The 27,037-nt window shown below is 37.6% G+C and overlaps 1 protein-coding gene across 1 annotated transcript in view; it reads left to right on the top strand.

The window, feature by feature from the left end:
• The window catches only part of LOC124605202 (kazrin), a 1,111,833-nt gene that overhangs the window by 951,283 nt on the left and 133,513 nt on the right, over positions 1 to 27,037 (top strand). The window contains exons 11-12 of the mRNA XM_047136736.1: positions 12,350 to 12,439; positions 26,248 to 26,338. Coding sequence (XP_046992692.1) covers positions 12,350 to 12,439; positions 26,248 to 26,338 — 181 coding nt within the window. The remainder of the gene's footprint in view (positions 1 to 12,349; positions 12,440 to 26,247; positions 26,339 to 27,037) is intronic.

Here is a 27,037-nt window from a genome sequence, read left to right on the forward strand (position 1 = left end):
TATGCCTTCATTGGTATTCTGATACTCATGGGCACAAATAAAACACTAGACTGCCTCTTGAGGACTTATGGGGGAAAGTACTGGGGAAAAAAATGGTTCAAATGGCTCTGAGCAGTATGGGACTTAACATCTATGGTCATCAGTCCCCTAGAACTTAGAACTACTTAAACCTAACTAACCTAAGGACAGCACACAACACCCAGTCATCACGAGGCAAAGAAAATCCCTGACGCCGCCGGGAATCGAACCCGGGAACCCGGGCGTGGGAAGCGAGAACGCTACCGCACGACCACGAGCTGCAGACGTACTGGGAAAGAATAGCTACATAGCTACAATGAGTTGTATTCGATGTGGAGAATTTCTGCCCCTGATTAGATTTGATGATAAAGAAACAAGAACCAAAAGATGAAAGCAGGATAAGTTTTGCCCCCTTTCTGAAGTTTTTGACAAAATTGATGAAATGTTTGTGAAATACTGCATACCAAATGCAGATCTATAGATTAATGAAATGCTCTCCCTATTTTGAGGAAGATGTCCCTTTGTCTTTATGAAAGACAATCCTGGGAAGTATGGCATATTGATTAGGATATTATATATAAAAACAAAGATGAGGTGACTTACCGAACAAAAGCGCTGGCAGGTCGATAGACACACAAACAAACACAAACATACACACAAAATTCTAGCTTTCGCAACAAATGGTTGCTTCGTCAGGAAAGAGGGAAGGAGAGGGAAAGACGAAAGGAAGTGGGTTTTAAGGGAGAGGGTAAGGAGTCATTCCAATCCCGGGAGCGGAAAGACTTACCTTAGGGGGAAAAAAGGACAGGTATACACTCGCACACACGCACATATCCATCCACACATACAGACACAAGCAGACTGGGTCTTTAAATATGTCTGCTTGTGTCTGTATGTGTGGATGGATATGTGCGTGTGTGCGAGTGTATACCTGTCCTTTTTTCCCCCTAAGGTAAGTCTTTCCGCTCCCGGGATTGGAATGACTCCTTACCCTCTCCCTTAAAACCCACTTCCTTTCGTCTTTCCCTCTCCTTCCCTCTTTCCTGATGAAGCAACCATTTGTTGCGAAAGCTAGAATTTTGTGTGTATGTTTGTGTTTGTTTGTGTGTCTATCGACCTGCCAGCGCTTTCGTTCGGTAAGTCACCTCATCTTTGTTTTTATATATAATTTTTCCCACGTGGAATGTTTCCTTCCATTATATTGATTAGGATATTAGATGCACACACCCAGTATGTTCTAGAAATGAAGGGAAGGATGAACAACCTGTCGAGGAACAGAGTACAAAGCCAGTTGTTAGATGCCTAGTGAATCCACTGACAGGAAGTGGAAGAAATATAATAACAGATCATTATTATACATCCTTAGACCTAGCCAAGGAGCTTTACAATGATGACAAGTTAACTTTGGTGGTAAAATCAAAGAGTAACAGAAAACACATACCAGAACAGCTAATGAAGAAATAGGGTCAAGAGCTAGTTTCCTCTAAGTTCTTATTCACAGATCCGAAAACAGGCAATGCATCAGTTACCTTGGTTTCATACATCTCCAAACTGAAGCCTACTAAGAATCTCATACTTCTTTCTGCACAACACAATGATAACAAGGTGGTTGAGTCGACAGAGAAAAAACAGACAAACATCAATCTCTACTACAATGAGACTAAAGGGGGCATGGACAGGATTGATCAAATGACACGACATCATTCAGTAAAACAAGGGACGAGAAGGTGGTCATTATCTCTCTTTTTCACCTTGATAGATATTGCCTGTCTCAATGCTGGAACAATTTTCATCATAAATAACCCAAACTGGAATAAGAAGAAGCATAATGTAAGAAGGCTGTATCTGCTAGAATTAGGTCAACAGCTCATTAGGCCAGATGTGGAAGAGAGAGCAAAGAATATCATTGGTTTACAAAAGCCTGTCATCTCTGCAATTGAAAGTGTTCTAAGGAAAACGCTGCCCAGCATTTCTGCAACTGTTCAATCTGTTGAGTTTTATTCAGGAGGAAGACGTCACATCTGTTTGAAGAGTAAAAAATCTAAAAAGGAAAAAGACAAGATGACAAAAGTGTCTAAGTTTGTTGCAGGTGTTCCAAGTAGTCTATGTGTGTTCCACTCATTCTGCAAAAATAATAATATGCAAAGGTTGTGAAATTGAAAGTGAGTAGGAAGGAAAAACTCAATTCTAATTTCTGACTTTGATTTTCTGTTTTCTTATTTGTGGTTTGCTATTGTATGTTCTTTTATGATTTCTTAATGTAAGTCTGATGTAAATGAAAGTGTTAGTTTCATGACAAAAATATTATAGTATTTCTCATATTAATTACTTAATTTATTGTATTTGTGTATGTTATAATGTTCCTGATAACTTTGGAAAGTGTGTTGCAACCTAGTAAAGAAATTCCTAGTTCATTAAATAATCAAAACAAAACAAACAAACAAACAAAAAAATGTTAAAATGTGCAAAGAATGTGAGGGCAATTTTTGCCTCCGCCGCCCCCCCCCCCCCCCCCTTTAGACATCCATGTGACAGATCCAAGTTTAGTGGTGCTACGGTTAATTACAAATGTTTATTTGTGAAACTGGATTATTACTCTGCACTGCTATCCAAATAAAATTGATCTAAATATGGGTTGCCATTCTTGCTCTGACCCGTGAGACATAGTTGAACTCCTCACTACTTCAGTATCAATAGTCAAAGCTCTGTAGTAATCCCAACACTTTTGGAAAGATTCCAGGATCAAATCACTGGACTTTAATATGTACACTGTCTTCAACTGGCTCTGAGCAACTTCTGCCAATAATCTTCACGATAACAAAATGGGAGTACTGTTTAAAGTCAATAAGAAAAGTCACACAAAAACACCACACTTAAATTTGCATATAACAATTGAATTTAGTGGCTGCTCTTAAAACTCGACAAGTCTGTCTCATCCATGGAAACATCACTGCCCAGTTAGCTACTGGCTCAACAACCTGATGTAAGGGCACTGCCGACCATGCATCTGCACACACACTAAATGGCAACATTTGCCTAGAAAAACAGACAATGCCTATTTCATTGGCTCACTGGAACACATTTTCAAAAGCTTGTAGACTTCCCATCGTGAAAAAATAACTTGGTTGACTACTCAGAATTACCAACTACTGACTTTAGACGTACACTTTAGAACAATACCTCCATCTCAGAGCAAGTACAATGTCACCTACTCCCAAGAGGGATGTCTGCTGACTTCCAATTTCATTAGCTCCACATTGTTCCATAAAATTATTTAATGTTTAGGCCTTCCAGCCAATCAGAATCTGCAACAGAATGGAGGCATTTTATTGGTCATTTCCTGCACCTGCTTGTAGCACTTCTGTAGAGCACTGCTTCCTATCAAGGATTCTTGAATTTTCTCTACAAAAGGTGTTGGAAAACGTCATTCATCATGGGTAAAACCCTCAACCTTGTACCGGCCTCACACACACACACACACAGGTCATTACCCATGTAGGATAATTAGTGAAAAACTGGCTCATCAACTTGAGGCCTACAAAAACCTCTTTCCCCCAGCTACCACATGATGGCCTTGTAGTGTAGGTAACAGAGATAGGGCAAATGCACAAGTGTGGCCCAGAAATGATGTTCTACAAGGTTTTTATAAACAAACCACCAATAGTTACAAAGAATTCTCCAAATCAAGTTCATGAAATAAGTTCACTATTGTCATAAGTAGAAAGCCAGACAGTCTGTAGCAGGTTACAATAAAAGAAGTCCCTTGCAGACCCAGTCATAGTAACCCACTAGCACTTTGAAGACAACCAATGAAGTCAAACCGAAGAGTAGCAAACAGCTGATTCATGGTAATGGCTATTGTTCAAGATTAATACTGGGTTACATAGCTAACACATGTGACAATTTCCCATGGGGTGTGTCTGGGCCAGTGGCACTACCTGCATAAATTAGTTTTCCACCTTCTGAGGATGTATACAAATCCATTACATCATCTGCATGTAGTTAGTGTCCACTCTTTGTGGACTAATGTTTGAATCATTTTCAGGCAGGCATGTGTGAGCTTTAATCTGTCAATCTCTCATAGTTTTGGAACTCCACATATCTTTTTGAGCCTATGGAATATGGTGGGTAAAAGTTTGGCTATAATCCAAAGCCAGCTTCCAGATTGAATATTTCACTCATTCATGGTGTTTAAGCCCTAACATAGCTTCCTGTCAGATTACAAGTCAGCACCAGATCAAGACTAAAGCCTGTACTCTTATTTGGCCATACTTGTAAAGGAATTTATTATACAGTACAGTTCACAGTGAAACAGAAGATAAAGTCTGAGATGTACATTTTCTTCCACAATATCAAAACTAGGCTTCTGCTATTTATTTTCATGATGGGTCACATTTTAAAGCTTGGCAGGAAAGGCGAGTGTCAGCATGTCTACCAAGAAATGTTGGGCAGCATATACTTTACAACCATTGCTATAAGAGCACAAAGCGATGGAAGCTTTGTTACAGCTTGTGTCATTCTCTAGTAGTGTTCATTTACTTGGAAGGCAATGCCAAACAAGGAAGTTATAAATGTACACTCAAAAAACATGTTCACATGAACATGTAGACACTCTTATGAGAATGAGCTCTTGAAGTAGGAGAGTACACCTCACTACACAGTTAAAAGTATGTACAACTGAACAATATTATGAGTCGAACAGATTGATGTTTATCGTGAAGATAACATGTTGAGTTGCAGGCAGGTACAATAAAAGAGTGTTCATATAAGCTTTTGATGAAAGCCTTTTTCAGAAAAGAAAAACACACGCAGATTCACATAAAAAAAGTATATCTCACACAAACATGACTGCTATCTACAGCTGTTCCAGCCAGACAGCAACTGAACGCTATTGAGTGGGAGCAACAACCCAGAATGGGGAAAGGAAGGGGGAAGGATAGCAGATTATGGGTGGGGGAGCCCACCCAGCTAGCTGCGTGGTCTAACGCACTACTTCTCGAGCGGGAAGGTGTGCTGGTCCCCAGCACAAATCAATCTGGCGGATTAGTGTCGAGGACTGGTGTGCCAGCCAGCCTGTGGATGGGCATTTAAGTGGTTTTCCATCTTCCTCGGCAAATGTGGGCTGGTTCCCTTATTCTGCCTCAGTTAAACTGTCGGTGATTGCTGAACAGATACTGTCTCCACATATGCATACACCATAATTACTCTACCACACAAACATTTGGGGTACACTCATCTGGTATGAGACGTTCTGGAGGGGGTCCACTGAAGGCTGAACTGCACAATAAACCTGGGTTCGGTGTGGGGTGGCAGGTAGACTGCTGTGGCCTGTTGCCGGGTTGTTAACCACTGAGGGCTATGGTGGGATGAAGCCTCTCTGTTATTTCTAGGTCCCTAGTTCAATACACCGTACACAATACACAGTGCGTGGGGGAACAGGAATCAGCACTGCCTGGTGGAGATTGCAGGGATTTGAGGTGTTCAGACAAGCTTGACAGGCACAGCTTCAGGAGGCTGTGTGGGAGGGAGGGGATATGTGGGAAACAGGAAGTGGAAAAGAGACAATCAGAGAAGGGGGAAAGACCAAAGGGGTGTTTCAGCAGAGGGTAGCACACAATGAGGGTGAGGGGACGCAAACTGGGGGGAAATAACAGTATAGAGGGGGTGGAAAAGTTGGGTAAAGGGTGTGGGGACAGTAGGTTACCATAAGTTGAGACTTGGATGATTTTGGACATGGAGAATGTGTTGTAAAGATAACTCCCATCCAAGCAGGTCAGAAAAGATTATGATGGAGGGAAGGCTCCAGATGGTTTGGGTTATGAAGCAGCCAATGAAATCAAGTGTGCTATGTTCTGCTGAATATTGTGCTATAGGATGGTCCACTTTGCTTTTGGCCACAGTTTGGCAAAGGCCATTCACCCTGGTGGACAGCTGGTTGGTAGTCATACCAATACAAACAGATGAGCAATGTTTCAGCAGATCTGATATATGACATGGCTGCCTTCACAGGTGGCCCTACCTCTGATGAGGTAGGATAGGCCTGTGACAGGATTGAAATAGGAAGTGCTGGGTGGGTGGATTGGGTAGGCCTCACACTTGGGTGTTCCACAAGGATACCTGTACCGTATTTACTCGAATTTAAGCCGCACTCGAATCTAAGCCGCACCTGAAAAATGAGACTCGAAATCGAGGGAAAAAAAATTTCCCGAATCTAAGCCGCACCTGAAATCTGAGACTCGAAATTCAAGGGGAGAGAAAAGTTTTAGGCCGCACCTCTAAATCGAAACAAAGTTGGTCCATTGTAATATGAGACACAGTTTAGGTCGAATGAATGACGATACAGCTATAGTAGTTTGGTTCGAGTCGTAAGCTTAGCAGTTAAACTTTACCAGGTAGCCGTTGCTATGCGTCAGGCGCTTCGTCCGTATTTATACGGGTACCCTTCCTTTTTCACGTGCGTCGTCTGGTTTGAATTGATTGCTTATTTTTCTTTGATCTGATAAGTGCCGTTCTCTTTGTTATAGGTGTTTACGTTACTCAAAGCTGAAAATGCATTACTGTACTGTGTCATGCATTGTTTGTTGCATTCTGATAGTGAGTGTTTACGGCCTGTCGCCGCTCGCGGCATGGCTTGCTTTTGTGCGCGCTACTGCCGCTTACAATTTAAAAAAAAAGGGAGAAATCGTCTCATTAGCGAAACAATGGCAAGAGACTGCTTTCTTTGATAATGATCAACAAGAACCAAATAATAGACTGCGTATGATAGAAGATGTTCTGAACGAGAGTTTAGTGAAAATTTTTCTCCGTTTGAAAATCTTTGCAGATGCCTCTTTAGTACATTACATTCTGTACAGAAATTAGTCATCTTAGATTTAAAAATCTAATCAATTGCCGTGCTTCATTTCTGACTGTATCACTATTCGGCATAAGAATAATACGAATATAAACAAGACATGATATGTATATTCTTCCGCGTTTGCTGTTGTCTCACTCTAGTTTCGTAGTTTATTAGGCAGCCGGGATTTAAATGAGGTAGCAGCAAACACGAAAGAATACATGGCAAAATGTTTATATTCGTATTATTTAATTATGGTGGAGAGAATACTGCATGTGATTCACAATTCATAAAAGTTCCTATTAGCAACCATCTCTTCTCACAGGTAGGCAAAATTCAGAACGCAGAGTTGGCCATATTGGGAAACATCCCAAACAGTCTTGCCCAACGAGTTAAATTTTAACTCGTTGGTCTTGCCAGTCGGATTTTCGTAGTGCATTGAAATGCTGTTACATTCGAAGATGAACAATACGGAATCTGTATTTACTTCGTTGGATAATGTATGAAAATGCAGTGGTCGTAACTCAGGGCGGAGAAAAAAAGCTCGTCTTCCGCCTTTTTTTAAATTTATTTACTGACGCAGAGGTTTTGGTGCCAGTATTTATCTTTGTGCCTGCGAAGCGCTACATATATTCGACGACTGAAGTTAGTTGTGGCTGCACCTACCAACATTTTTCAGAACTTCCGCGTTGCACTCGATTCTAAGCTGCAGGTGGTTTTTTGGATTACAAAAACCGGAAAAAAGTGCGGCTTAGATTCGAGTAAATACGGTAGCAAGGGGCTGGGACTGGGAGTGGCATAAGGATGGACTAGAACATTGTGGAGGTTGGGTGGGCAATGTGACACAACTTTAGGAGGGGTGGGAAAGGCCTTGGGTAGGATGTCCCTCATTTCAGGATGTGATGATAGATGACCATAGCCCTTCTGAAGGATGTGGTCTGAGATCAGATCATGAAGATACCATCAATGAACCAGGACACCCAACCCTCACATACCAGAAATTAAGATGAATATTTCTTTAGATGCATATAGGCTCACATTTATCCAATAAAAATAAGTGCTGAACAATACAACTGCCACTATTAGCCTGTGGCATGAATACTTCAAGCCCAGGCACAACTACATGCTTATATCTTCCACTATTTCCTGCATCACTAACTTAAAGATCACATACAAATTACCTGCCCCACTAACTCCGGAATAGATAATCTGAAAATGACTCTGATTTACTCATGAATTTAATCTCTCCATTCATATCTTTTTCTCTATTAACCATGTCATTTTCCAAGTGAAAAGAACTTGGAAACATTCGACTAACATTCATTTTCTAACCACATCTTCTGCTTATAAACCTTTTCTCCTGTGTACTTAAACTGGCAGCAAATAATATATCCTTCATAATACCTGTGTGATCAATGCCTGAGTGGCTACAAAATATTTCCATACTCCATCAAGTTCTCAGCATTACTCAAGCTTTAGCTGCTTACCTATACACGGCCATTGTTTGTCTCTCGTAAACCTCATATTCTGATTGTTCAGTAGTTTTATATAATCTTCATGTGACTTGATCAAGTTGTTCACTACCAATGCCTTTCTTTTAAGTCATTTTTTTCTGCTATGGTTGTTGTTTAAGCCATATTAACAGTTCAGGTCCTTGATTTTTAGTATTATTTATTTCTGGTTTCATTAAGAAGTGACTATGTGTATTAAGTTTCTTACCCAATAATAAACTACAATTTACTGAAATAAGATTAAATCCTTTGCCTGTGTTGGCTCTAATCAATAGAGAATAATGTAATAATGTGATTACAACATAGTCTTGTCTTTTGCATGGCCTCACTGAAGACTACTTCTTAGTACCTGCATCAGTTTGGCACCTGAGCCTGGAATGATGAAAGAATTGTGCTGTTATCATTGAATTATCTAGACACATTAAAGCTCACCTGCATCTTTGCAGCAAGTGTTTTGCTTCCAGAATACTCTCAGTTCGGTACAGATAAAATTACAGCAACCGCTTCCATTGCTTATTGCCCTTGTGATTGGACAGTTTCATTGGAAACATTGAATCTTTGAAGAGGAGAGAGAGAGGGAGGGAAACCTCAGGAAACTGTGCTCCTTTGAGAGAGATAAATTCTCCACACTCCTCACAATAAATAGTTCAGATGCAGACATAATCAAATAATGTGTTCAGGGGAGGGGTGAGGCAGCTTAACCAACACAGCTTTCACAGTAAAAGGATTTTTCAGTTGTTAGTGCCAACATGCTAACATACACTGATTAAAAGTGACTTAAATTTGAAATTGGAATAAAACAAATTTAACAAATCAGCTTTCAGAATATTGTAAGTACATATGGTCACTAAAACTCATCAGATTGATCTGTAACAATTGAGAGTTACATATTTGCAGGTATGACACAGTTCCTAGCCCAATGTGCTGTCATAATATGAGAGTGCCTCAGATTTTCAGAATATGAATACTGGTCTTTGTCAGAACTACATTGCATATGATAATATATAATTTCTAGAAAAAAATTAAGAGTCTTGTCTTTTGAATTAAAGCACCAAACAGCAGAAGAGGACTTAGCTTTTAATTAGAGCTTGTGACAAGGCCCAGAGATAAACAGTGAAATATAGTTTTATGAGTTCACATGTACACATTATAAATAATTCATACCTCTACATGGCTCTCTTTTTTATTGGTCACAATGTTTGTAGTGTATACATTATGTGCTAGAGAAATGTTGAAGAGCAATTTCACGGTACTAATTAACTGATATTTATATTCATATGCAAGCTTTTTTTCTCTCTGTGTGCTACTGATTCATTTTTAGAAGGCTGCAATAATATACTACTGTTTGTAAAAAGTGAAACAGTTAAAATAAGTGGTCTGCAACGTGCCACTATAAGAGGAAGCGTAGAATAGCAGAACCATAATAAGTGATTTAAATGGCAGAGAGGTGGCATGCATATAGGTGTGACAGCACCTTCTTTTATGTGACAAGACAGGTCAGTGTTACACAATACTCATTAAGTGCAGAGCCATCTTATAAAGTGGAAACATGTAACCAAGTGCCACTATGTTTCACCAGCATCACAGGGTGGAATGTTGGCATCTGAGTGCATTCGAATGGGGCAGAATAATTCATCTCCGGGCATGGGTCTGTCATTCCATGACTTTGCAGCTTGTACAGAGCATGCTGTTTCAATAGTGAGGCAGATGTGGAACCAATGGAGAGAAGAGAACCGTACACATCACTGATAGGGTACTGAATTACACAATGTGACCACAGTGCAAGATGACCACCATCTTGTCCATTTGATTACAACAGACAGAACAGCTTTGTCCACAGTGTTGGTGTGATGTTGGAGCACTCCACCAGGTGCAGACATGTCTGCATTGATGGTTTGACACCGGCTGGGATTGTGGCATTCATGCCATTGCTTTGGTTCCCATTGATCAGAACCCACCAACAACACAAAATGCAATGGGCATGTGAATGCCAACATTTGTGTGCTGAGTGGCAAAATGTGCTATTTTTGGATGAGCCTACTTCTACTTCTCCTACAGTGATGGCTGCATACGCATTCTACATAACCTTGGTGAATTCAATCAAGCAGACTGTATTGCTGAGCAGCATAGTGGACAAATGCCAAGTGTGATGGTTTGGGTCACCTTTGCCTGTATCATAAAGTCTTGCCTTCTACATCTTCAGGGCAATCTGAACAACTACTGCTACATAGGGACGTTTTACAGCCTGAGGCACTGCCCTTCCTGCAGGCCATTCCACATTCCACATTTCAGCGGGACAATGCCCAGCCACATTTGGCAAGGAATGTACAAGGCTTCTTTGAAGAGTGGCAGGTACCACTGCTTCCCAGGCCTGCTTGTTTCCATAACATGTCTGGGATGTGGTCAGTCAGCTGCTTGTTTGTCCAGGTCCTCCTGCAAACTACAGTTTATGCTTTGTGGATGCATCTACAAGCTGCATGCAGAGAATTCTCCAACAGCATATTCAGGTGCTCTTTGATTCCATGCATGACATCTAGTGGCTCTGACTTCATCATTTGTCGGTGCTTCTCCATACTGAATTTCCACAGTCAAAGTGCATGTACAGGTCTGTAATGCTAATCATATCGGTGGAATAAAGTTCATTGTGAAGACATCTCTTGGTCTCAGTGTTTCACTTTTTCCAAATTGTAGTTAATAATTATCATTATTATTTCAGATTATTTTGAAAATTATGAAGAACAAGTTATTGAGCATGCAACAAGACAGTTTTGTAACAGCTTTCATCAATAGTGTGGAATTGATATAGAATGTTACTTGTAACAATTTTGAGGTGATATTAATAGTCATTTTTAACCAAATTAGAATATATTCCTTGAGTAGAATGGTTAAAATCATGAAATTAGTGTTTTCATATTGGAGTGTTAAACTTACACAACCACAGGAAATAGAAAACAAATATGTTGAAACACTATTTTAACCATGAATTTCCATGGTGACACAATAGCATCTTACTGTATATCCCCTGAATATTATCCCTAACATATTATGCATATTTTTATAACATATACAAACATTACATGAAACAAGTTGCAGTGGGTAGTATTCTATATTTGCTGCATACAGCCTTTCTGTCATATGAATGGCACCTGTGTAAGAATCTTCATCTTCACTACTCAGTTAATTGCATGATGGGATGCACTTAGCACAAATGCTTCTTCTGCTCTGTTTGGATTAATTATATGCAGACACAATCCTTAATCAGCTAAACAAAATAGTTATAATTTTAGATGCTGAATTTTAGTCTAATGCATGAGACCTACCATTTGTTAGAGACAGAAGCTGATTAGGAGAGCTGACATAGAAGCATCATTGCCTCATGAATACTTATTTGTCCCAAACAGTTTATTTAATCTGCAGTTGTTTTGCCAAATAGTAAAACTTCTGGAGTCATTACATGTTGTAAATAACAACTACCCAAAATTCCAGTCAAACATAAGTAGTGCTTCATGCAGATGATAAAAATAATGTATTATAATCAATTGACCTACAGTATTAAGTGAAATTCTCCTACAGAATTAAAAAGCACTATGAGGCTGGGGTTTCAGATCCTGGTGACAATTTTTTATTGATTTATAATGTCCGTAGAGTAAATTATATTCTTACTATATTAAGATAAAATTGAGAGGTAGACTGTATACGGACAACATACAGAGTACAAAGGTGCTTGATGTTCTTTCAAACACATGCATGAAGCAGTTAAAGTAAAAACACTGAAAGTAATAACAATAGATTATCTGGACACACAATTGTTGAAAATGTTGACTGATTGATGTTAAGTAACAAGCACTGGTTTAGATATGAAATTTTCTATTGACTGAAACTTTCATTAACATAACACACAAACAGAATATTCCTGTTTTTACAACACAACAATACAATTCATTTTAACTATTGGGACTGGTTGAACAGGAGTTTTTGGTTCCAGGAACACCCACAATCACCGTGGAAGGAAGCAATGTTGATACGGACTCAGTATCTTTAATATCCTACATAGCTACTCCACATACCTGTCAATGTAAGTGGAGTTATTTTCACAATACAAAATGTTTTTCCCAATCAAAAACACAATTATTTTTTTCATTGAATAGACCTTTTATTAATTTTCTAAGTTCGCAGTTCCATTTGCGTCTGAACCATGGTCAAAAATATGTCTCAACACATGCTAAATCATGAACATACATTCATTCAAAAATCTAATGCATTCCATCCAAGTAACAACAGAGGTTCTTTAAACATTTTTGCCTCTTGCTTAATGAGTTCATATACACCAACATAAAATTCACTATTAAAAGCAAATGCATAATAAGTGACTGAATACCAGTCATCAGAAGAAATTAATTCCTTGAGTAGACATTCTTTCTTTAATGCTTTTATTTACATTAACTTTTGTTTGTTACCAAAGAGTACTCCACCAAACAAAATTAAACTAAGTAAAAAAACCCTTGAAAACTCCAACAACAAAATTATTTTAGAGTCTTAGTAATTCACCATATATTGTTATTCGTGTAGGATTGGTAAAAGTTTGAGAAACAAATTCAAAATTTTGGCCTTCAGTACCTAATCCACTTTAAGATTTTTTTCTAATACCTACTGAAGTTGTCACCTCTGAAAATGCTTAGTGTATGTGAGAAAAATAAAAATCAGATGCAAAGAAGCACCGTGTTTCGAACTTCTGAGTTGTGCCAGATGGCACAGGCCTGTTAGAAGAAGGCATTCTAGTTATAATACAATCATGCTAAGAACATCAGTGTGATATTCATAACAACCTTCATGACTTTGTTCACATAATGCCAAAAGTATTAAAGTTACTAAACTAAAATTTGATATGCATTCCTTTTCTTGAGTACAGTGCTTCTTTCTGCATACAGGATTTACAACTGCTTACTTCTGTGGTATCTAATTGTGAATTTTATACATGTTGTCAACCCAACATTTAACTCAGTGACGATGAAAGGTCATGTTTGTTTCCAGGCAATATCATCACTACCAATACAAAAATTGTATGGCTGTAGCAGCTGACACTTCAAAAAGATTTCTCATTTTATTTCTCTTACGAGATTTCACTTGCATGAAGTATTGCACTGAACATATTTATAATCAACATTCTGTCACATGAGTGGAAAAGTCTTTTCCTACCTACATTGTTCCATAACTTGTCTTGGTACTAAATGATTTCTCTATCTAATAGTTTTATTATTTCAGAAATGTGTATTCCCTCTAAAATAAGTCTTATGAGGGAAGATATCAAAAACAGAAAAAGAACTATATACGTCTTTTAAAATTCGTGAATTTTGTATTGGTTTTACTATTAGTTGTTATTGCTGGCCATAACTATCTGTTGTGTGCATTGGTATCATAACACTGACATAGTTTATGTCTTAGGTATGGAAATATATTTATCCATAGATTCCTGCACTTTTGGCAGTACTGATAACAAATTTTTATGAGCTGTCTTTTATGTTATTTGTGTTCCTGATTAGCTTAGTAAAGGTTGTCTCACAAATGTACTTCCAAGATGTCACTAGCTCAGCATCCCTTCACTCACATATCTATTGTAATATTATTGAGATCTGACTTAAACAGATATTTATGCAGTAAATGACAAGTCTTTCTGTGCCCCAGTTATCACTCCTCATAAGGGCATGGACACTGCTGCAAATGCAAACTAATGTAGTTAAGTTACTGTCTGAGGATGATATAGATTGCTAACTCCCTCAATGAATTTAGCCACTTGTTTTCTAAACACTGATAAACCATAGTGGTTAGTATTATACATCATAATCCTACTCATTTATCTGGTATCATGTACTTGAGCCATGTACTAGCTTCATGAAAATGATGCAGTCATACAACACTTGCTTATAGCAGTAAAAAAATGCAAAAAATTGAGCTAAAGTTACTGGTCAATAATAAGCCAATGCATCATGAAACATTTGTGTTGTACTTGTTTTCCAAAACTGATAGAAAATGCTTGTAATCATTTACACTGTATCTTGCACATATCTGTAGTCCCATATCTTTAATTCACACACCTTTTTATAAATAGTAATTATTAAGATATTGCTGCTTCCTAGCTAGAAATCCAGAATTCTAATTTTAGCACTGATTAACCATCCATTAAATTTTGGCACAATTGACCATTTTCTCAGAATAATTTAGTTCAGACTATACCCAATTCTTTTAATAGATACCCTGGAACTAGCACGTAATTTTACTACGAGAGTGAAAATAAATTTTCTTTAACAATAATGTGCAGTAAGCAGTGCAAGCTTATAATCTGCTTAGATGCATCCAAGACTGAATGCTACTCACTTCTTTACTAGATCTTCCAACTTCAGAACATTTGAATGATAAGTTTGGTTGGCTGGTACAGTAACAAATGCATGTTTAGCTTAATAGAATTCTGAAAAAAAAATTGTTTTGATTTGATTACCCTAATGTTTATAGTAATATCTTTGAACATGAAATACTGTCACAGGCAGATAAAGACTAGGTAAAGCCTTGCCCCCCAATCTTTAGTAGACTTTCACCTACAAGATGAAGCTTTTTAAGTGCTGCTAAAATGAATTAACTTAATTGCTCACAAGCTTCTGTTGAACAGTTTTTACTTTCAAAACTTTTATATTTACTGTTGCATAAGTGTTAACATAATAATTTTTCTAAAAAAAAATGTTAAGTAGGAAGAAGATACATCACAATTACATACAATTCCAAAAAAGGCCAACAAGTAGGAACACCAGACATATTAATTCAATGGCCCAGTTATTCTTGTAATATTCTGTAGATTACACTTTGAAAAAGGTACTTCTGGAGTGTGGACCAATTCAAGGTTAAAATTCAAAACTTAGCACCTTTCTGAAACTAATTTAATACCCTGTATTAACGATTAACTATCACTGAACTGTCATACACAGTGAAAAAAAAAAAAAAACATAATAAAATTAGCAGGAAAGTCTTTACTTTGGGAAAAAAGTTGCTGATTCCTCAGTGTTTCTGTAGTTGTCATTCATTTACTAGTGTTTTTTAATGCAGGAGTTTACAGTTCTTGAATCTAGACAGTCAAATAAATTCTAGAAGTGACTAATATCATATATTTTAAATTTTGTTTTGAATATGCAGAAATTCTAAGCCTCTTGCTTTTTGTCTACTGTTAGTATGTTAAAATTATTTACAATATTTTTTCATCAGCTCACTGAGTACAAAATTTATGGTCACAAAAATTTTTTCTGCAAAATTTAATTTTCATTTAGCTCATTTTGTATAATATTAACTGCATTATCATCTGTTCGTAACAATGTGATCATATGAAGATAATGTTTCATTGAACAATTTTCATACATGAAACCATGCTGCAACATGGTTGAAAATGATTTAGGCTATCTTTTTGTTATTGCTTCTCTGCACTGATATGGCAAGGAAGTAATTAATGTTAAACTTCAACAGTATTTGCCAGAAACCCAGAAGTAATCAGAGCAGTTAAGAGTAGCAGTTGTCGTAGCAATATTAATAGTAACATATCAGATAATTAAATTAATGGCAAAACAAAGCCAAAATAAGTAAATTATTTAAAAGATGTTGGAACTCTTCAGATTGTTATCTTCACCTCATCAGCAGCTTCAACACTTTGGAGACTGGAAAAAGCTTACTGGATAACCAGATGATATCGGCAGCAGTATGATAGCACATATTATAGCTAGTAGGAGGAGGACTACATACATGAAAAAGGTCTTACCACTAGATATTAAGCATTACTTTATGTTGGCATCTGGACTATGTAGTTCTGAACTGGTACTATGTTGTGTATGGTCACTGCCAACATTATCAATCCTCCAACATCAATTACACGATTTGTGCTGTATGATAAAAAAGAGTCCAATAAAGAACCATCCATCCAATCAAACAATACTGTAAGTAGCAATACCGTCCTACATTCACTCATCATAGTAATATTAACTGAAGAAGTACAAAATGACTGCTAGAAAGCTGTAGTGTGATTTTAACGAGTGACTAGTTCTGATAGTATTATCATCATTTGGCCAAATGAAACAGTGATACTAACTATGGCAAGCCATTTACACACATGCCATTTAACATTATAAGCATTTTTATATGTACCTGTGTAACTGACATAGTCTATGAAATTTCGTAATTTTATAATACACATATTTAACTTTCAAGTAGGTGCACTTTTGTAGAAACACAAGCAGAAGAACAATTAACATTGTCTTGTACTGCTCCATTGTTGTTTTACAGCTATCAGCCCATACCTATTCCTTCATTATTACTTCCGCTAACATGGTGATAAACTGTGTTGTCATACATCCAAGTGAGTAACAGTAAAATAAAATAAACAGCGAGTTGGGTGAGAAAAAAATTGACAATCCATGCAAGGAAATGATCCAGATTATGAGCTAGCAGCACAATCCCACAATGAAGCTTTTGTCTACAAAATAATTAATAATCAAATAAGCAGATGGTTGGGATACAATGCAACTACCCTGCTTAATGGAGTTTAATGATTTGAGAGAGTCATTGCTGTCAGGTAACACTTGTCCGCAGCAACAGATTGATACAATGAAAGTTTATTTTATTTTTTGTTATGAAAGTTTAGTTATTGTAACTAAACAGTGATTTAGCTCATTTCATATAAATTTATTTAGTCATTGTTTAATAAAATTAAGATTAAACTGTGATTTTGCTCTTACTTGTTAACTGTGGTAACATAAACAAAGTACACCATGCACCCACTCATGTTATGAAAAACAGCATGCCTGTCTGAGGGTTAAAAAAATCAAAACACAGTTGTAAGTTGCGGTGTACATATGATGTACATGTTGTTTGCCATCAAACACCATATACTGTACACTGTAGGATAGCATAAGGGACACTGCAAACAGCTGCGATGTACATGGTAAAGGGACTTACCATTGTACCTCATATTAGGGTTTCTATCAGTTCCATTCACTTACGGAGCGCAGAAAGAACAAATGTTTAAATTCCTCTGTGTGTCATGAAACTGGTCTAAAATTGTCTTAATAGATCCTATGGAAGTGACATACAATGGACTGCAGTATATTAGGTTGATGCATAAGTTTGTAGCATTTTTCTGTAAATGTAATAAACATAACAGAGACTTCTGTCATGAATAATATAGTCTCCTTCACTATTTACAACAGTTGCCAAGGATGGGGTAACTTTTTGATTCAATGACTGCAGAAATCATGTCGTTTTGAGGTGAAGAACTCTTCAAGCCATGTACAGAGCGCACTTGTATCCAAAAAGGAAGTTCCTTCAAGGCTGTTTGATACAGAGCAGAAAAGGTGAAAATCTGAGGATGCAAGATCAGATGAATAAGGTGCACGAGGAATAGCTTCCAAACCCAACTCTGGTATAGTGTTTTTTTTGTCACTCTAGCAGAACGTGGGCTGGCATTATTGTGCAGTAGCATCACTTCACACAGTCCTGGTCACTCTTGCATTGCATCTGCAATATATCTCAGCTGTTGACAATAAATGTTAGCAGTGATGGTTACACCTTGGAGAAGCAATTCGTAATACAGCACACTGTTGTTGTTCCATCAGATGCATAATATTATCTTTTGTGGATATGTGCAGGTCTTTGTACAAGGAGTTGCTGCTTTGTTTGGGCTCAGCCGTTCCTTTCTTTCCTTATGTCAGAATAAAGACATCATTTCTTGTCACATTGATGACATAGGATAGGAATGGTTGGTGTTTTTTATGAGACAATTGACGATGAGCTAGCAGAGATGCTCAAATGGCCACCCACTGCTTTTTGTGATTTTGGCCAGAGCATACGTTACCCATACACCCAATTTTTGAACCTTCCCCACTACAAGCAAATGTTGCACAATCATGGAATGATAACAGTTCATCACATCCATCAGTATGCACATACGCAGATGTGGATCATTGTGGATTAATGCATTTAAATGATCTTCATGAAACCCCAAATGTCTTCCTGAACATGGAGAGTCACTAATGTCACAACAATCCTCCCTAAAATGAGAAAACCATTTTCTTGCCCTGCTCTGTCCAGTGGCATTAACTCAATATATGGCATAAATATTTCTGGCTGCCTCTGCAGCTGTCACCCTTCTATTGAACTCAAAACAGAAGACTATGTTAGAATTATTCTGACTTCTCCACTTGGCACTCCATTTCCTAGCAACCACAACTCCACTCACAATCTCCAAATGATAAAATGACAATATGTAAACTCAGATAGCAACAGTGAACTACAAATAAAAAGTGACAATCAATAAATAAACCAATAGCAACCAGAATACTAACATACAAGACAAAAACACTACTAACTTATGCACCAACCTAATACTTCCATGCTCTTCATTTAGTACTGATCCTTTAAACTCTATAAGTAGGTTTTTATGGAACAATTAGTGTCACGGAAACATCATAGAACTCAAAAAGAAAAAAAATTAATGAAAATTTGACCAATAGATGGTGCTGTAATCATCAGAAAATGCACTCCAACAATTTTGCATTATACAGCTGTCCTCAATTTGCATCCGAGATCCAACATGACAGTCTCAATGAAGTCGTGAAGTATCGTGTACTGTTGCTTAAGCTCTTTTACAGAACAGTGACTGTGCACCAGTAGTCCTGCAGAAGTTCTAGTCACTCAAGGATAAGAAAAAAGACATTTGTCTGATGTCTAATAAGGATCTGGAGAAAATTTAACAAAATTTGAAAAGACAGGTTCTTTTAAAGTGTGGTGTGGCAGAGAGGAAAGCAGATGATCTGATGTCTGTCAAAGATGTGGTCACTACATTGCAGAAGGAGTCGAGCAGTCATGTGCAAACATGCATTGCATGGGGAACTGCCCAGATATTAGACATGCCTGAGAGTTGTTTTGGGTCATCAGTCTTCTGACTGGTTTGATGCAGCCCACCATAAATTCCTTTCCTGTGCTAACCTCTTCATCTCAGAGTACCACTTGCACCCTACATCCTCAATAACTTACTGGATGTATTCCAATCTCTGTCTTCCTCTACAATTTTTGCCCTCTACAGCTCCCTCTAGTACCATTGAAGTCATTCCCTCATGTTTTAACAGATGTCCTGTCATCATGTCCCTCGTCCTTATCAGTGTTTTCCATGTATTCCTTTCCTCTCTGATTCTGCACAGAACCTCCTCATTCCTTACCTTGTCAGTCCACCTAATTTTCAACATCCATCTGTAGCACCACATCTTAAATGCTTCAATTTTCTTCTGTTCTGGTTTTCCCACAGTCATTGTTTCACTACCATACAATGCTGTACACCAAACATAAATTTTCAGAAATTTCTTCCTCAAATGTTTGACACTAGTAGACTTCTCTTTGCCAGGAATGACCTTTTTGCCACTGCTAGTCTGCTTTTGATGTCCTCCTCGCTCTCTCCATCATTGGTTATTTTACTGCCTAGGTTGCAGAATTCCTTAACTTCACCTATTTTGTGACATCAGTGCTGATGTTAAGCTTCTCACTGTTCTCATTTCTGCTATTTCTCATTACTTTTGTCCTTCTCAGATTTACTCTCAATCCATATTCTGTACTCGTTAGATTGTTCATTCCATTCAGCAGATCATGTAATTCTTCTTCACTTTCACACAGGACAGCATGTCATCAGTGAATCAAATCATTGATATCCTTTTAATTCCACTCCTGAACCTTTCTTTTATTTTCATCATTGCTTCTTTGATGTACAGATTGAACCGTAGGGGCAAAAGGCTACATCCTTGTCTTACACCCTTTTTAATCCGAGCACATCATTCTTAGTGGTCCACTGTTATTATTCCCTCTTGGCTCTTGTACATACTGTAGATTATCCGTCTCTCTCTATAGCTTAACTCTATTTTTCTCAGAATTTCCAACATCTTGCACCATTGTACCATGTCAAATGCTTTTTCCAGATTGACAGATCCTATGAATGGGTCTTAATTTTTCTTCAGTCTTGCTTCCATTATCACCCACAACGTCAGAATTGCCTCACTCATGCCTTTACATTTTCTGAGGCCAAACTGATCATCATCTAGTACATCCTCAGTTTTCTTTTCTATTCTTCTGTATATTATTCTTGTCATCAACTTAGATGCATGAGCTGTTAAGCCAATTGTGCGATAATTCTCGCATTTGCCTTCTCTTTCACTCTTTGGAGTCGTGTGGATGATATTTTCCAAAAGTCAGATGGTATGTTGCCAGACTCATACATTCTACACACCAATGTGAATAGTCATTTTGTTGCCACTTCCACCAATGATTTTAGAAATTCTGATGGAATGTTGTCTATCCCTTCTGCCTTATTTGACCGTAAGTCCTCCAAAGCTCTTTTAAATTCTGATTCTAATACTGGATCCCCTATCTCTTCTAAATTGACTCTTGTTCCCTCCTCTATCACATCAGACAAATCTTCCCCTCACAGAGTCTTTCGATGTATTCTTTCCCCCTATCCACTTTCTCCTCTGCATTTAGCAGTGGAATTCCCATTGCACTCTTAATGTTACCACCCTTGCTTTTAATGTCACCAAAGGTTGTTTTGACTAACGTATATGCTAAGTCTGTCCTTCCAACAATCATTTCTTTTTTGATGGCTTCACATTTTTCATGCAGCCTTTTCATCTTAGCTTCCCTGCACTTCCTATTTATTTCATTCCTCAGCAACTTGTATTTTTGTATTCCTGAGTTTCCCGGAACAGTTTTGTACTTATTCCTTTCATCGATCAGCTGAAGTTTTTCTTCTCTTAGCTATGGTTTCTTTTCAGTTACCTTCTTTGTACTTATGTTTTTCTTTCCAACTTCTGTAATTGCCCTTTATATGGAAGTCCATTCCTCTTCAATTGCACTGCCTACTGAGCTATTCCTTATTGATGTATCTATAGCCTTAGAGAACTTCAAGCATATCTCGTCTTCCTTAGTACTTCCATATCCCACTTCTTTGTATATTGATTCTTCCTGACTTCTTACATTTCAGCCTACTCTTCATCACTACTACATTGTGATCTGAGTCTATATCCACTCCTGAGTATGCCTTACGATCTAGTAACTGATTCGGAATCTCTGTCTGACCATCATGTTCTCTAACTGAAATCTTCCCATATCACCAGGCCTTTTCCAAGTATACCTCCTCCTCTTGTGATTCTTGACCAGAGTATCTGCTATTACTAGCTGAAATTTATTACAGAACTCAAGTAGTCTTTCTCCTCTCTCATTCCTTGCCCCAAGCCCATATTCTCTTGTTACCTTTTCTTCTACTCCACTCCCTACAACTGCATTCCAGTCCCCCATGATTTAATCAAATCAATATGGAATGTTGTTAGAAGGGAGACAGGAAACGTAACCACTGGGGTAGGTAGTATTACTGTTAAAGAGAATGATACCATCTTAACCAACTGTACACAGGTAGCCAATGTATTTAACAATCACTTCTTAAGTGTAGGAGAAAAAATTGGTGAGAATAGTTCAGAAGAAAAGGCCAGGCAGTACATGGAAGAGTCAGTTTTGAAAAACGTTAGTCAGATTAAGTTTCATCTAACATCCTCTTGTGAAATAAGGAAAATTATTAAGTCTTTGAAAAATAAATGTTTTGAGTCACATATGTAATGCATCACTGACTCCGGGTATTTTTCCAGACAGATTAAAATATGCCATTGTCAGGCATCTCTACAAAAAGGAGGAAACCAAAGATTGCTTATAGCATTTTCAAAAATCTTTGAAAAAGTAATGTACTCAAGAGCGGTTAGCCATCTCAACAGTAATCGGATACTTAGTAAATCACAGTTCGGATTTCAGAAATGCTGTTCTACTGAGACAGCAATACACAATTTCACTGTCCACATAATGAAGTCTTTAAATAGTAAAATGTCACCAGTAGGAATATTCTGTGACTTAACAAAGCATTTGATTGTGTGAACCATGAGATTATGTTCGAGAAATTACAATTCTATGGTATAAATGGAACAGCATATGAGTGGTTTAAGTCATATCTACAGAACAGGAAGAAAAAAGTCTCTTTATATGCTTCAAGCGATTCAAAGGAGTTTGCCACTTCATCTAACTGGGGTGAAATTACATTAGGTGTTCCACAAGGTTCGATCATGGGTCCCCTCTTGTTCTTGATATATGTGAATGACCTCCCTTCTTATGTGAAACAAGATGCTGAACTGACACTGTTTGCTGATAATACAAGCATAATTATTAATCCAGTAAAAGAAAGTCCAATAGAAAATGATACAAATAAGGTCTTTGGAAAAATTATTAATTGGTTTTCTGTGACTGAGCTTGCTCTGAACTTTGAAAAAACACAGTACATCCAATTTTTTGCTGCAAAAAGTATAATTCCTTCAATAAACATAACACATCAAAAGAAATCAGTAGCCAGGGTAGAGCATACTAAGTTTTTGGGTGTACATATAGATGAGAATCTTAATTGGAAAATTCATATTTTGGATCTCCTAAAGCAACTAGGTTCAGCAACTTTTGCAATCAGAATAATTGCCAATTTTGAGAGTGTAGAAATTAGTATGCTAACATACTTTGCATACTTCCACTCTCTGATGTCACACGGAATAATATTCTGGGGCAACTCAACACTTAGGCAAAAGGTATTCACTGCTCAAAAGAAAGTAGTTAGAATAATGTGTGGTGTTCATAGTCACATATCTTGTAGGCATCTGTTTAAAAGGTTAGAATCATTACTGCCTGTGATGTCTCACCACAGCATTGACATCAATCTGACTGTTACAAACAGATGCATGATTCATTGCTGAATTCCACTCAATGTGCCAATTAATTCTGGCTCCACACCATGCAAATCTCTGTTGTCTGTGGTAAGGTGTCAGCAATAAATGACACTTGCCAGCTCCATATACTAATCCAGCTTCTATAATCTGTTCCCAGCAGTTCATCACAGCACTGTCCCTAATATCTGCCTGGATTTCAACTGTTGGCAGTCCTCTATTCATCAGAGCCAGTTGAACAGTCATACAATCTTCTTGTGGTGTAGTCCTTCTGGAAGGACACTGCTCTTGTGGTCCATCTAGTCACCTCTCATTCTATAGTCATTGAACAACAACCAGTAGTGTGTGCAGTCGGTTAGTATGATGCTCCTGAATCTTCATGCCAAAGATTCTGCCTTTCTTGAAGTCTGAAAGATGGCAGTACATTGCACATGTATGCCCTCTGAGCATGGTGTTGCAATCTACCTCTGAAAATTTCCATTAACATCAGGTGCACCCAATAGCCATTGCCCATACTTTTCTTCATCTGTTGGAATAACTCTTTCCTGAACTGAGAATAAGGTTGTATAAAGATTAAATTTCAAACAACAGTCGTGGAAATATTGGAGTGTCAGACTGGTAGCATTCAATCAAGACGATTATAGTGTAACATTTTCTATTTTTGATAATATACTGTATTTGAGGTGGTGAGCAATCAAAAGACACATAAACATGGTTTACATTTTCACTGAACTTTCTGGTGGTGTCCTTCATCAGAGTTAACAGACCAATAAAAAACTCACACACATATTCACAAACAGGTACACTGGCTTATCATAGCAGCCCAAATGGCATGAAGGGCTGTGCTGGGTGGAGTGGATGAGATGAACAAGGAGGAAGAGAGGGAAAGAGAGGTTTGGAGGGGTGGAAAGGGATGGTGGAGAAGGGAAGCTGAATTTGGTACACAATGTGGTGTAGTGAATTAAAAGGCTTAGGGAACAGCATGGAGAAATGTCTGAGGATGGTCCAAAAAGAAAAAAGCCAGTTCACCATGAACTATAGAATACATATTATTGAGGTGCATCAGTATGATGTATTTCAGTTTCTAATAAGACTGGAGAAAGAGTTAGATCACGTAGTATTTTGTAGACTAATGGTTAAATGTGGGAGGCATAGAGACAGGAGTGAAGGTCATTGATGGACAGGAACTGTAGAAGTGAGGCCAGGATAGTGTGGGATCAGAAGATGTCTTGTAATAATAATTCCCATGTATGCAGTTCAGAGAAGAGATTGTTTGGATAGACTGTGGTGTGAGGATCCACATGGTACTGTTTGTGAAGTATGTTGTGCTCAGTTCTATGCTCTGCCACCATCACTGAGTGGTCAGGTTTGCTCTTGGACACAGTTTGGTAGTAATCATACATTTAAGTGGACAGCTGGTTGGAGATCATGCCCACATAAATGTGTGAAAAGACTTTAATCCAGGTATGACACTGACTAATCATCCACCAATATGAATGGCCACTGCCAAACTGTGACCAAGAGAAAAGTTTATTCCCCTGTGGCAGAGCATAACACACTTGACTTCAGTGACTGCCTTGTAACTCATGCCAACAGGACACCCCCCCACCCACCTTCCCAATATCAGCTCCTCTCAATTCCGCATGGATTGGAATTTCCCTTACAGCATGTCCTCTGATCCCATGTCTTATCTGGCCATGATCTCTGCCAGCCCTTCCCATAGCCACCTCAACTCTTTTTTCCATGCCTTTATCTTCACTTCAATAATGTACACCTGCACTGTTCTCTCTGCAGTCCCCTTTCCTCTTTGCTATCTTTCTCCCCCTTTTCTAACCAATTCCACCACTTGGATTGTTACAAAAACTTCCCTGCCCGCATCAGGACAGGTTATCTAGTTCTGCATTCCTTTTCTCTTACCTTGTTCTTCTTATCCTCATCCATTGTCTCCCTTCCCTCCCATACATCATCTTCTCTTCTCCTTCTCTTCTCTCCAGTCCTTTCTTCTCCACCCCTTTCCTTTGTTTGTCTCACCTACTCTGTCCTCACACTAGTTGAGCTGCAGTCTTGGTGCAAAGTAGTCCATTTTTTCCCAAGTTGTTACTTCTCAGAACAGATATTGTCTAAAAGCTTGATGACAATTTCAGTCAAGTTTATGCACCTGTCTGTCATTCAACAAATCAGCCAAATTTAGTGAATATCTTCACTTCTTTCAGTCTTTGTATTCCATCTTTAGCCAACTACAGCTTATCTCCATCTGTTAAAGAGATACAGTGTAGTAGTCAGGCAATAACTTTCTATTTCCTAAAGCTTGAACACCAATCAACTGAAAAATCTAAGTCAATACAAAGAATACTACTAAAAATCAAAGAGTAAAGCAGATTGTCCATGCACTCCTCACCACAGAATAATGCTGCATTTCACTGTGCATTCACAGATGTTCTTCTGGCAACTCCCATACATCTACAACTTTACAGTACTGTTTTTTTTAAAAAAAAAAACTTTCATTTTGAATTAATTTTACTGTGTAAATGAAAGGAGGAATATATCCACATGTAACTGTGTTAGTCACTCAAATTACTTTTAAATCATTGAAATTCATGATTGTGATTGGCTGGCTGAATACCCCGCAATGTAACAATCTGTTATGATACTACAAGTTTTTCTACCTTTCCAATAACTGCTAACTTGTGAAATCTGCAACAATATGTTTGATACAATGTTTCTGTCTTTTGACCATCTTGGAAATATGACAACAGACCAGAGACTAATCACCCTCAAAAGGTTTAAAGTGATTCTCATTTAATGGCAACTTTTTGAAAACATTAGACTGGTTCACAGACAAGAAGTAATTCATAATTTATCTATGCATAACATAATGATACATCAACCTTTGAAAATTTCAATATCCTTGAAATACTGTGATCTCATCATGGAAAGCAAAAGAAATGTATTTAATGAACATACAACATTGATGTTATAATATGTCTTTTGGAGTAAGTCTTAACATATTAGTCTCTACTTACAATTAAATGTATGATTAGTAATTATGGGCTTTCAATAAATTTTCCAGCTGCTACAACACCAAAGGACTGCAGTCCTTCCTTGTCACCACTGAACGCAAATGCCTTTTCGAAGTCCATTGACAACAGTGTTCTCTCAAGGTGAATTTAACATTATTTATATTGTCTAAATTATTGGTCTGCTTCTAATTTCATATGTTATGCTTTTCTCTAAAGCTTACATTCATAAATGCATTCTGATTAAAAAAAAACAGTTTATGTGGTTTCTATTACTGTGTTAATTTAAGATGCTGTATTCACAGTCTACTTCATATGTAAAATAAAAACACACAGAATTGAGAATTGCATGGTGGCTCAGAGAGAAAGAGAGAGAGAGAGAGATTTCAGGAGGACTGGAATGAAAAACACAACCTGACTGAGCTGGCAGAAGCAGATGAACACAAGTTTTAAGGCTTTTTGAAACTGATTGCTTTCTGCAAATCTCTACAGCAATTCAACAGTAATGCCTCTGCTAATTCTTTCCAACATTTCTCCAAATATGAGCATGTTCTACATTTCTAGTAACATCTAACAGTATGCACTTAACACTTAAAAAATTATGAACAGAACCACATGAGTTGCTAACAGCTAATTCATTATAATGTTTGTCAATCAGTCCCAATCATAATTATATTTGAAATTATAATTGGTTTTGGTTGCTGTTGCCCCTCTCATGAAATCTACAAGGAAAGGAAAATCTAAATTAACAAATACAAAAAACATACTGTAAAATCTTCGTATACACTGCTTGCTATATAAAATCAATGATAACAGTGAAACAACACCATAATTACACAAAAA

The sequence above is a fragment of the Schistocerca americana genome, chromosome 3, assembly GCF_021461395.2.
Source record: "Schistocerca americana isolate TAMUIC-IGC-003095 chromosome 3, iqSchAmer2.1, whole genome shotgun sequence".
Taxonomy (NCBI): Eukaryota; Metazoa; Arthropoda; class Insecta; order Orthoptera; family Acrididae; genus Schistocerca; species Schistocerca americana.